The 11,761-nt window shown below is 41.6% G+C and overlaps 1 protein-coding gene across 2 annotated transcripts; it reads right to left on the bottom strand.

The window, feature by feature from the left end:
- Nucleotides 1-1,425: 1,425 nt before the first annotated feature.
- On the bottom strand, nt 1,426-8,717 carry LOC123995963 (leucine-rich repeat-containing protein 15-like). 2 transcript variants are annotated; one of them, XM_046299611.1, is made up of 4 exons: nt 8,582-8,717; nt 5,845-6,033; nt 4,852-5,550; nt 1,426-3,478 (listed from the first exon to the last, which is right to left on the bottom strand). In XM_046299611.1, the coding sequence occupies exons 2-4, from the start codon at nt 6,026-6,028 to the stop codon at nt 3,288-3,290; spliced, it is 1,074 nt and encodes a 357-aa protein (XP_046155567.1). In that variant the 5' UTR covers nt 6,029-6,033; nt 8,582-8,717; the 3' UTR covers nt 1,426-3,287. The 2 variants fall into 2 exon arrangements, with proteins under 2 accessions (XP_046155567.1, XP_046155568.1); XM_046299612.1 differs by lacking the exon at nt 8,582-8,717 and adding an exon at nt 6,281-6,503 and having other exon boundaries at nt 5,845-6,030.
- Between the last annotated feature and the right edge of the window lie 3,044 nt (nt 8,718-11,761).

Genomic DNA, 11,761 nt, shown 5'->3' with positions numbered 1-11,761 from the left:
TGATATTTTTTATAACCCAACCCTGACCTGTACTTCCCAACAACATTGTCCCTGACCTGTTTGGAGAGCTCCTTGGTCTTCATGGTGCCGCTTGATTGATGGTGCCCCTTGCTTAGTGGTGTTGGAGACTCTGGGGCCTTTCAGAACAGGTGTATATATACTGAGATCATGTGACAGATCATGTAACACTTAGATTGCACACAGGTGGACTTTATTTAACTAATTATGTGATTTCTGAAGGTAATTGGTTGCACCAGATCTTATTTAGGGGCTTCGTAGCAAAGGGGTGAATACATATGCACACACCACTCTTCCATTTTTTTATTTTTTATTTTTTTTAAACAAGTCATTTTTTTCATTTCACTTCAACAATTTTGACTATTTTGTATGTCCATTACCTGAATTCCAAATAAAATTCCATTTACATTTCAGGATGTAATGCAACAAAATAGGAAAAACACTGAATACTTTTGCAAGGCACTGTATTTCTGCTCTTGATTATGTTACCGATTCTATCCTATGCCAAAATGTGGAACATGTGGTTTGAATTGGTCAGGTGAGTATGCATCAATAGTCAGCTTACCTGTTGGCTCCTGGCTAGCAGGGTTTTCCAAATGTTCCTTCCAACACCATATGCTGGTTTACTCTACCAGCATTGTGAGATGATGAACAACCAGGATTCAGCCATAGATGCATTTGAAGCTAGTTAATTACATTTATTTCTCATTTCTTATGCATCACTGTTCATGATTTGTCTGTTTTTGGTTGTCATTTTCTATACCAATGCAGGTGATGCAAAAATACTTTGATGAACAGTATAATTCTGAGCTGTAGAATGCCAGTTACATAATAGCCTATTTTCACAATGTACTATAGGGCTGTTGTACCACTACCTTATGTTGTTGCTGCTAATACATAAAGGCAGCCATTTAAAGGTAAAGCCGTTTAGCTCAGTTTGATACAGAACTGTGCCATGGCGGCGGGCCTGCCTGGATGCTCAGGTCTGTGCTGCCTCAGCAGCCTGTCTGACTCTGGAATGTGGAGGTGGAACGATGATTTCTATGGAAGCTTATTCAGCTGTAACAATCCAATGAGGAATTCCTTCTCAGGTGGTGATGGGAGTTGCAACGAGGACGTTTTAACCTACTTTCCCTCTTTGAAGCAGCACTGCTCTCCATAAAAATGGATGGAGCGGAAAATAGAGGCCTTTTCAGAACTTCTGAAAAATGTTGCAATTGGAGGAAAGGCTTGAATAACTCATGACGTGTGAAATAATGTATATAAACAAGAACCACTGCAGTACAGTCACTGTGAGTGATGACATGCTGTTCATTACACAATTGCCTTTATTTCAAAATGAATGTACAGTCTGAAATCAATTAGACTACAGACTGAGTTAATGCTGTTTTAGGATTGTACACGTGCAATAGCATATGTTTCACTCAATGGAAACAATGAGATATTGTATATTTAGATTAGGAGATCAACTGACTACAATCTACAGTGACAAGCTCAGAAACATAGGCAAATCGTCAAAGATATTACACTAATAAGCATAAAATGATTGCATATCTGTTGAATAATATAATTGCCTTATATACATATTGTGTCATGAAAATAAGCTTATGTTATAGGTTTATCAGCATAGGATATTACTGTTAAGAAAAGCTAGAAATACATTTACTTCAGATAATATAAAATACACAAGATTAAGAAACTAAAACAGGAGCACAGATGAAGGAGCTAATTACAAAAGGAGCTAATTATTAAGTAGAACACCACAATTACAGAAAGCTCAGGGCAAGCTATTAAATATCCATTTTTGCTCTTCTTTCTCTTTCTGTGATACTGTTATAATATCTCTGGCTTATGGTTGGAATGTAATAGCTAACTGTACAGTTGTCAGTTGTCATGGCTAGTGTGGGTGTGGCACAATGACAAGTCATTCTGTGGCTGGGCCATGGCTAGTGTGGGTGTTGCACAATGACAGGTCATTCTGTAGCTGGGCCATGGCTAGTGTGGGTGTTGCAGAATGACAGGTCATTCTGTGGCTGGGCCATGGCTAGTGTGGGTGTTGCACAATGACAGGTCATTCTGTGGCTGGGCCATGGCTAGTGTGGGTGTTACACAGTAATAGGTAACAGTGTTGTTGGACGATGGTTGCAGTACACTCTTTGAAAAAATGGTGCTAAGTAGAACCATGTAGGGTTCTTCAGTTTGTCCCCATAAGGGAACTCTTTTTGGAGAGGGTTCTCCCTGTATAGCCCTTTATGTAGGGTTCTTCATAGAACCCCCTGTTTGGTTTTACCTTGAACCCTATATGAAAGGTTCTGCCTACAACCCTCTATGAAGAGTTCTACCAATAACCACTTTATCATCTAAAGGTTCTTCCTAGAACCCTCTTTGAAGAGTTCTACAGAGAATCCTTTTATCTTTGGAAGGTTATTCCTAGATCCCTCTACAAATGGTCCCACCAGCCATATTAGCCTTCAAAATTGTATTATTTATGACAATACATTACAAATATCATATAGCCTTTCTTTCAGAGTTATACCCTAACACAATTGTGTTAGGAAACTCCTAGTTTACAGGCAACACCAGGCCTGCAAGTCACATTATGCTGGCTTGCAAAGTGATGTTTTATTCCTATTGGAATCCAGCCAGAGTTAGGATAAACAACAAGTGCAATTCTTTATCACCCTCAACCAGCATTTAAAATGACTGACTGTCAGGGTAGGGAAGATAGAATACTGAGACCACCTCAATCATCTAAACTGGAACAACCATCTCAGTAACGGGTGAAATAAATAACTACGGACAGATTGGATTTGTTTCGAAAAATGTGTAGCATCAAATATATCAATCAATCAATGCACATGCAAAAACACAGATATTAAAACAAACAATACTGAAAATCCCCCTGCAATAGAGAATGGTGGGATATATGATACAGTATATGATTCTATGTATAACTCTTCTTGCCTTCCAAAGAATCATCAAAGAACCCTTTCTTCCAAAAACAGTTCATATGCTTTTAAAGGTTCTAGGTAGAACCCTTTGCCTCACAAAGAACCCTTTTGGAACCTTTTTTTCTAAGAGTTTAGGTGTTATACAGAAATGAAATGGGTAACTGTGCTGTCGTTCGACCATAACTGAGTAGTAGGTGTTGTATAACAGGTAACTCTGTAGCAGGACTACAGGATGCTAATGCAGGATGCTGGAGTAGAGTAAAGGTTGGTTTGGCTTCAGTCTTGGCAGCACGTTGTAAGGGTTGGCGTGTCTTCAGTCTAGGCCCGGCAGCGCAGATTCTGGTCTTTGAGGCTATTGAGGGCTTTGTCACGGTAACCTGCTGGGGCAACACACCTCAGGGACTCCAAAGGGGAGAGGTTGGCCTTGGTCTGGGACATCCAGCGCACCAGGTTGTTGATGTTGCAGTCACACGTCCAGGGGTTGTCATGGAGATACACCTCCTTCAGGCCTGGTAGGAGGCAGAGCAGAATCACAGTCAGATTAGATGCTTATTGTGACATCTTTCATCTTTCTGCATAATCCAAATGGATATGACGTTGCATTACCAAATGTAACTTAAAGGTCCAGTGCAGTCAGAAACTTAATGTGTCTGCGTTTTTATATACTGGTAACAAAATTATGGACACACTTGAGTAAGTGAAGGATACAAAGTATATTGAAATAAAGCGCTTCCACACAGGTGTGGTTCCTGAGTTAATTAAGCAATTAACATCCCATCATGCTTAGGGTTATGTATAGAAATGCTGGGCAGGCCATTATTTGGCCATTATTTTGACTACCATCCTATTCCCCCAAAGGATGACAATTCCCCCATCCACAGGGCACGAATGGTCAATGAATGGTTTGATGAGCATGAAAACGATGTAAATCATATGCCATGGCCGTCTCAGTCACCAGATCTCAACCCAATTGAACACTTGGGAGATTGTGGAATAGCGCCTGAGACTGCATTTTCCACCACCATCCACAAACACCAAATTATGGAATTTCTCGTGAAAAAATGGGGTTGCATCCCTCCAATAGAGTTATAGACACTTATACAATCAATGCCAAGGTGCATTGAAGCTGTTCTGACTCAACACCCTATTAAGACACTTTATGTTTGTGTTTCCTTTATTTTGGCAGTTGACTGTATATTTCCACACTATGAGGTAGGAACAATACTGTGAAATAGTGAAAATGATCATAATGCCCTTTTATTGTAAGAGCTGTTTCAGCCTGTTTTGGTGGGATAGAGTTTTGGTCTTCCATGATGTCATCACCATGCGCTAAATGAGTTAATAGACCAATAAGAAAGAGAGTTCCAAACCTCTCTACTAATAACAGCACATTTTTTTCAGGTTTCACCTCCAGCACTCAGACCACTCTTAGCTAAATTATTGCTTGAGAAGCTATTTTTGTTTCTTTTTGACCCTTTTAATTGAAAACAATGACAGTAAGCTACTTTATTGTTACCCAGAAATGGTTTGATATTGAGATACAAATGGGTGCATTGTACCTTTGTCTATCTATGGTACTCATGAAGAACACATATTTATTTTATTTATTTTATTTATTTTACCTTTATTTAACCAGGCAAGTCAGTTAAGAACATATTCTTATTTTCAATGACGGCCTGGGAACAGTGGGTTAACTGCCTGTTCAGGGGCAGAACGACAGATTTGTACCTTGAAAGCTCGGGGGTTTGAACTCGCAACCTTCCGGTTACTAGTCCAACGCTCTAACCATTAGGCTACGCTGCCGCCCCAATATGACAAATCATATTTATTTCACAAATGTAAAAAAGGCATAGAATAGTTTGGTGAACAGTCAGTCTCTTACCAGACAGCTGGGTGAACATGCTTCCATCCACAGTCTTCAGCCTGTTCCCACTGAGGGCCAGCTGGGAAAGCTTGGGTGTGTGTCTGAACAGGTCCTGGGGCAGCCTCTCTAGCTCATTGTTCCTGAGGTAAAGCTCCTGCAGGTTGGACAAGCCCTCCAGAGTGGCTGAGGTCAGCGTGGACAGCAGGTTGTTATCCAGCACCAGCATCTCCAGGGAGGCCAGAGGCTTGAAGGCCCCAGCCGGGATACTCTTTAGGCTGTTGTTGTCCAGGTTGAGGAACAGCAACTCCGTCAAGCCCACAAAGCCCTTTGTGGAGATTCTCTGGATGCGGTTGAGGGCCAGGTCCAGGACCTTGAGGGCGATCAGAGGCTTGAAGGCGTTGGAAGGAAGGGCAGTCAGAGAGTTGAGAGGGAGGTCCAGGTCTGAGAGGTTCCTCATGCCAGTGAACATGTCTGGTTTGACACTGGAAATCTGGTTCTGGCCCAGCATGAGGAAGCGGAGGTTGAGCAGGTCCTGGAAGCCCTTCAGAGGAAGTTTGTTGATCTGATTCCCATACAGGTTGAGCAGCATCAGCCTCCGGGCTCCAGAGAAGGCCTGGGGGTGTATTGATTTGATGACGTTGCGTTCCAAGTTGATGCTTTCGATCTTGGGGATGGGTTTCAGAATGTTTGGCGGGAGGTCTACTATTCTGTTCTCACCTGGGACATCGACCACAGAAATAGTATGAGAAAGAAATCACAACAGAAAATGGTAAGACCAGCCTATTTCTTGTGGTTATGTCAATAAAAGAGCCTATCGATTCCGAGACAGACAGCTGGCACATACTTTAAAAAGTTTATATTTAGTTCCAGGATATTGGCAAAACACCATCAGGGGGCATATTGATCACAAAGTTCTACATTTCAATGAGAGATTCAGTTGAATCCTTGCGGCTATTTTCAACAAAGATTGCGTGAAGGGGGTTTTCCCACAATTGCAAACAATGGACTCACCCATTTTAAGAATCCAGGAATCCGGGGGCAGTTTGGAGGGGAACTTCCTCATCCCCTTCTTGTGGCAGTTGACCTCTGACCTTTCAGGGCTGGTTTGCTTGGTGCATTTACATACATCGGGACAATTCTCTACAGCCTCTGCCACACAGAGCACCAGCACCGCTAAGCAGGCTACCAGCTGCATGCCTACTACCCCCACAGGGAAAAGAAAGTATTCAGCACTTGCAGGGTGATTAAGTTTGAAGATTTAGTTTGTGTGTGAAGGATGATTAGAAATTCAATTTAAGATAATCCCATTGAAATTAGATGACAGTTTTAAGAATGAACATCTTGCAGACACGCTCTAAAAAATATCCAAGTGCAGAGTGAACGGCTACACACCTACAGTTTATGTTAGCTAGAAGAGACCGATCAATATTTTCTCATCAGCACATACCTGAACAGTTGGTGCAACTTGTTGGAGTATAAACCGCTTCTTTAAGACGTCTACTTTGTTTTGCCTCTCAAAGTGAGTGTCAGATTTTCTTAAGCTGCCTGTTCGGCTGTCGTGTAACTACCTGCTAGTCAGAGTGAATTAGCCCAGACGTCTGCCCAGCAGCCAGCCTGTAAACCTACCAACTCAGCACATCTGCAATGTCACAGTCCCTGGAGAAAAATGGCATTCACAGATTATGGATGTGAGCCACCTCACACAAACGGAGAAGTCTCCGCCAAGTGAACTCCCCCATGGCCCAGAGGAGTGCATGGGGGAGTGTGAGAAAACATACATCCCAGTCACTATGTGCCAGTGAGTGTGTGTGCCAGTGCATTTGTATTTGTATGCATGTTTGCATTTGTGCGTGGGTGTGTGTGTTTGAGAAGAGTCATGGGCCTAGCGTAAAGTGTGTTTGACTTGGCCTGGGAGCCAAGAGGAGTGATATACAAAATACGCACAGAGTGATGTCATGGAGCTTCTGGGGTGTCAAAGACATAGAGAGAGGATGGTGGGTATCTCATAAGGCATGGCTCCCTGCCACCCTGACAGCGTCATGGAGATTATACTGAGGTTATGTGACTCGTGAGGAGCCCAGCAGCATCACACAAACAGAAAAATAGTCACTCTCTCAACTGTAATTCCTTATGAGGGGAGAGAGGAGAGGAGAGGAGCCATCACCTATGTCACTCTCTGATACATAAGGCCCAGTGCTGAGAGAGAGGGAGGGGGGGAGCAGCAATAGAGCAGCTTAATCAGCTGTCTAGTGCTCTATTGCTGTTCCCCCCTCCCTCAGCACTGGGACCTGTGTATCAGAGAGTGACATGGGTGATGGCTCATGAGGGAATCAGGCCCGGGTTTGGGAAACCCTGAGAGAGAGAGAGAGAGAGAGAGAGAGAGAGAGAGAGAGAGAGAGAGAGAGAGAGAGAGAGAGAGAGACGCCAAGCTCCCTCAGTAGTGATGAGGGATTACAGAGACACATGTTAAGAAAAGCTTCAGATTGACATGTCTGCTGACTGAGACGATTTTATTGTATGATAAGGATGAAGCTCTTTTCAAGCCTGGCCAACAACAACACAAGCCATCTGCGGCAGCATAATTATTTTGTTCTGACTGAAGGCTCAGATAAGCCGTCACACCACTCAGCTCTTCTTCACTGTAGGAGAGAGAGAAGCCCAGCTAACACACTGAGTTTTGCGGAACACACAATAACTTTTACTGCAATATGATGTCATTCACAAACTCTACTCAACTCAATGTGGTGGGCTGGGCAATCACTTGGCATGGCTGAAATCAACGCCTGTAGTATCCCAATCACAGCCAATTCTGATCAAATGCTGTTTCTATCAAGTGGTCCTCCTCTGTTTCTAGTGCATACTGATAGGAGTAAGATGTTAACAGCCATGTGTAAGGTCTTGTAAAGCGGTAGATGTGAGAAGTCTCTATTGAATAGAAAGCTAGCTGTCTTTACATCCAATTAATGGAGTGGCATTGATTTCTCTCCCATTTCTTCATTGCCCTAATAGTCACACCATATAAAGTATCAAGTACTCTGACTGTATTTCTTCTCCACTGCACACCTGTAGGCTCTAATGCACACATAATAATGCCTTCTGTTTGGATACAGCCACACTTCAAACATCTCAGAGAATTATTGTTTTCACTGCTGGTTTCAGCTTGAGGGTTTAACCAACCAGATTTCACAATAGCAATTCTTAAAACATTTGTCTTTGTCATCTTGCTCATGACTTTGTCGCAGTGCCCTTAAGGTTCTGTTCAAGTTTTACTTTGTCAAATAAATCATTGTTTGTTCATGGTTTTATTATAGATTGCCCTAAACCCCTTTGTGTCTCTAAGGTAATGCCATCCTTCACACTATCTCTGAGAGAGCTCTGCGCTCTTACAAACTACAGTGAAAAGTGGTTCGTCACAAAACGCAATACATAATAAAGAACATTGTCTCAGCAACATGCTCCAAACCACTCTTCACTGTCAAACACTTCATTTTTATTTCACCTGACATAGCAGTAGGAGTCAGAGAAGTAGGAGTCTAAGAGACCATTGGACCATTCTCAGTATTTGCATGAAATATGCATTGTGCTAAAAGTGAGGTGTGATACATCTGAGTTCTTCATTGTTCTAGTCTTCCTGTAGGTGCTTGAAAGACAAAAGCCTTGGTTCTCAAATTAGAAGACGTGAGATAACTTTCCTAATGACAGCTATTTAGGTTCTCAGTGGACAGCTGTTGTGTCTAATGATACTTACTTAAGCGTGGCAGCCCTTATTCCCTATGTACGACATTTAGATGGCTGAGAGAGTCAACCGTTGAGAAATCACACGCTGCTATCACTAATGGATCTTCCTCATTATCCTCCTTTACTACTCTCACACTCAAGTTCAAATAATATTTCCCTGGATCTGACATAGGACCCCTATTGAATACAATTACCATGGCAATATAAGCATCTGCAGCTCAGGAGTGATTGTGGCTCACTTGCATCATCTGGTGGCTAAGTGTATTACCACTATAACATTATATTAACCCAGTCACTCAGAACCGTCCTATACCCTACAGTATATATTGCTATTAGGGCAATTAAGAGTGTGGGGGGGGGGGGGTTGACCGGTGTTTCCAGTATTATCCACTGGGTTTGCTGCAGGCAGAAACTACTAGGAAAGGCTCTTTAATTGGCACAAGCTGTCTCCAATCAATCATTCAATGCCTGGCAGTGGGTGAGTGTTTGGATCGCCTAAACCAGGGGAGGCGTTGCATACGAATCTTAATTAATCGAACAAAGCCTATTATTTGGCAGGGAATACTATTTGTAGATCTGGGATTCTGCACCTCACTTTGCTCAACCTGATCCTCTCCACATTGGCAGTGAAAAAGATTGCAATTCTGTTTTAAATCTGTTCTTTTCCTGCAGTCTGAACAGCCAAAAAGCACATGTAATTGGATATTTCAAGTCAGATACAAATCTGATTCCTGACCATGGGACTAAATGGTTAAGATAGCTAGTTGACTGCCTTAGGCTAGCCAAAAAAAAGGATTTGTTTTGAGAGTTGGATCGCCTTTGGGGCTTTAGAACTGTTCTTACACCGATGTTGAACATTCAAAGCAACTGGGAAACGTCCATGGCAGGCGTTGTTGTCACTTGCAGACTGAGTGACAGTCTGCACCACCACCAATCATCCTACACCAGGGTTTAGCAAACTCTGTCTTGGGCACCCCAGGTGCACGTTTTTTTTTTTGCCCTAGCACTACACAGCTGATTCAAATAACCATCATCAAGTTTGGATTATTTGAATCAAATGTGACGTGCTAGGGCAAAAAACAAAATGGGGACCCAGGGCCGAGTTTGGGAAACCCTGGCCTGCACCATTGTGCACACACCCATCATGACTATGATAATTAGCATAGCCATGTCAGCAAATGACCGCAGTCTGAACACACACAAATCCGATTTGGTCACTTGTAACGTGTTGTTTGGACAGTCAGTAGCCCTATTCCAAAGGATACGAAAAACAAAACTGATTTAAACATTAAGACCTGCAGTGTGAACGAGGTGTTGTTGTTGGCGCTTGCAAAAGCCATATCCTCAGCATTTACGTTTTTACAGGTATTTCTATAGCGAATGAAAACGTCTACTTTGTTAATAAATAGACTACATTTTCTTAGATAAAATGCCTATTAGTCCCATATAATGTTGATTACAGACAATAAGTTAAATATTTGTGTTGATAATGTCCTTAAGATAAATATATTATTTAACTTCAATCCACAAGGTTGGGAATTTATTTGGGGATAATTAGATAATTATGTTAGATGGTCATGATATGCACAAGTGACAATTCACATGTGGTGTGAGAAGGTGCTATTTATCGACCTCTTGAGGTCGGATAATCAAAATGCAGGGTAATTTTTTTTGTATATATATATATAAATATATCAAATACTTTTAAAAAATCGCCTGGCCCTACCTATAATTCCCTACTAGAGAACTGTATTCTTGACCTCGTTTGGATTAAGCTTCCTGCTGTTAATAGATACATAGCTGGTTGTTTAAGTATTTCTGACCCTGCTCAGTAGCAGAAGTCTGTTTGGCGTTTGGAGTGAATTTAAAAGACTCGCAGCTTGTGGTCGCTCTCTATCTCTTGCTTTCTTTCTTTTCTCTCGTCATCATCTGAGCCTATTCTAACACAATCTATGCGTTTATAAGAATTGCTTAAAACAGGCCACTTCCAAACATTATACTAGGTCAGGAGTAATGGAATACTCAATTGTCAATTACTTCAACAGGGAGGTGGTCTAGATTAATTGAAAGCGGATTTGGGTGACTTGAAACAAACAGACTACAAAGAGACATTCGCCACCAAAGCCTGAAATATTAATTATTTCAACACTTTAATCTATCATTAATATTCTATTTGCTTTTTTGGGGGATGATAGCGCCACATATCACACCATAGGTCATAGCCGTTGGAAGTAAGAGTGCTTAAGGTCCTGCAGTACACCCTTCTGGTGAGATGGTAAAACTGTAAGAATTTGTGTTGTTGCAATAACAAACTGTAAAACACTTTTTCTTGAGCATTTTTTCATATAAATGATAATGGGATTGGTGTAGGGGTAGGAGAGAGAGAAAAACGTAAGATATTTATATATGGAGCCCATTCTACATAGAGAGCTCTCAGCTCTGTTTTGTAAGCAGTGTGCTCTTATCTATTCAGTTCTTATCTATTCAGCTGTGGGGGTTTGGAGTCGTACACTCTCTGCTGTACAACAGAGAGTTTCGTTTGGTTAAGTTGGGTCTCTCCCCCTCTCTGTCCCTCTCCCCTCTCTTTCCCTTTTCTCCCACTTGTGGTTGATATCAAGTGATGTGGAGCAGTGCTCGCAATTACTTCACTTATATTTTATATTAGTTTACAATTCTAAACTTGGCGACAAGGGAATGGGAACAATATCAAATAAGGAACATGGCTTTCTCTCGCCCTCGACTCGAAGGCCTGCTCCTGCCCATGTCAAACATGTACACTTACATTACCAAAAGTATGTGGACACCTGCTCCAAACATCTCATTCCAAAATCATGGGCATTAATATGGAGTTGGTCCCCCTTTTGCTGCTCCACTCCGGCTTCACAGTACACTTCACTGTAGGCCTAATTAACCCATGCATTAACAGAAATTAATGTAACCAAATGAAGGGGATAAACATTTACTACTGGTGACATGTAATAAGGAATTGCTAAAAAGAATATAAACAAATAAAAGGGCAAACAATTAACACAATAAACAGTAATGTGTAAGAATTTATTTTATTTATTTATTTTTATTTCACCTGAATTGGTGGGAGACAGGCTGCTTAGCACATTCTGGAGAGAGATATGTCCATATCTTCACCCCTCTCCCATTCTTCTTGCTTCAACATGTTCAATTATACTGAAGA

Source organism: Oncorhynchus gorbuscha, linkage group LG14, assembly GCF_021184085.1.
Source record: "Oncorhynchus gorbuscha isolate QuinsamMale2020 ecotype Even-year linkage group LG14, OgorEven_v1.0, whole genome shotgun sequence".
In the NCBI taxonomy this organism is placed as follows: Eukaryota; Metazoa; Chordata; class Actinopteri; order Salmoniformes; family Salmonidae; genus Oncorhynchus; species Oncorhynchus gorbuscha.
This window is presented reverse-complemented; position numbering and strand designations above follow the sequence as displayed.

Excerpts from the sequence above, each read along its gene's own strand:
- LOC123995963 (XM_046299611.1), bottom strand. The coding sequence starts at position 6,028 with ATGCAGCTGGTAGCCTGCTTAGCGGTGCTGGTGCTCTGTGTGGCAGAG. Across the intron at positions 5,551-5,844 it reads TTCCTGGATTCTTAAAATGG|GTGAGAACAGAATAGTAGAC; the intron begins GTGAGTCCATTG and ends TCGATGTCCCAG. Across the intron at positions 3,479-4,851 it reads CATGTTCACCCAGCTGTCTG|GCCTGAAGGAGGTGTATCTC; the intron begins GTAAGAGACTGA and ends GCCTCCTACCAG.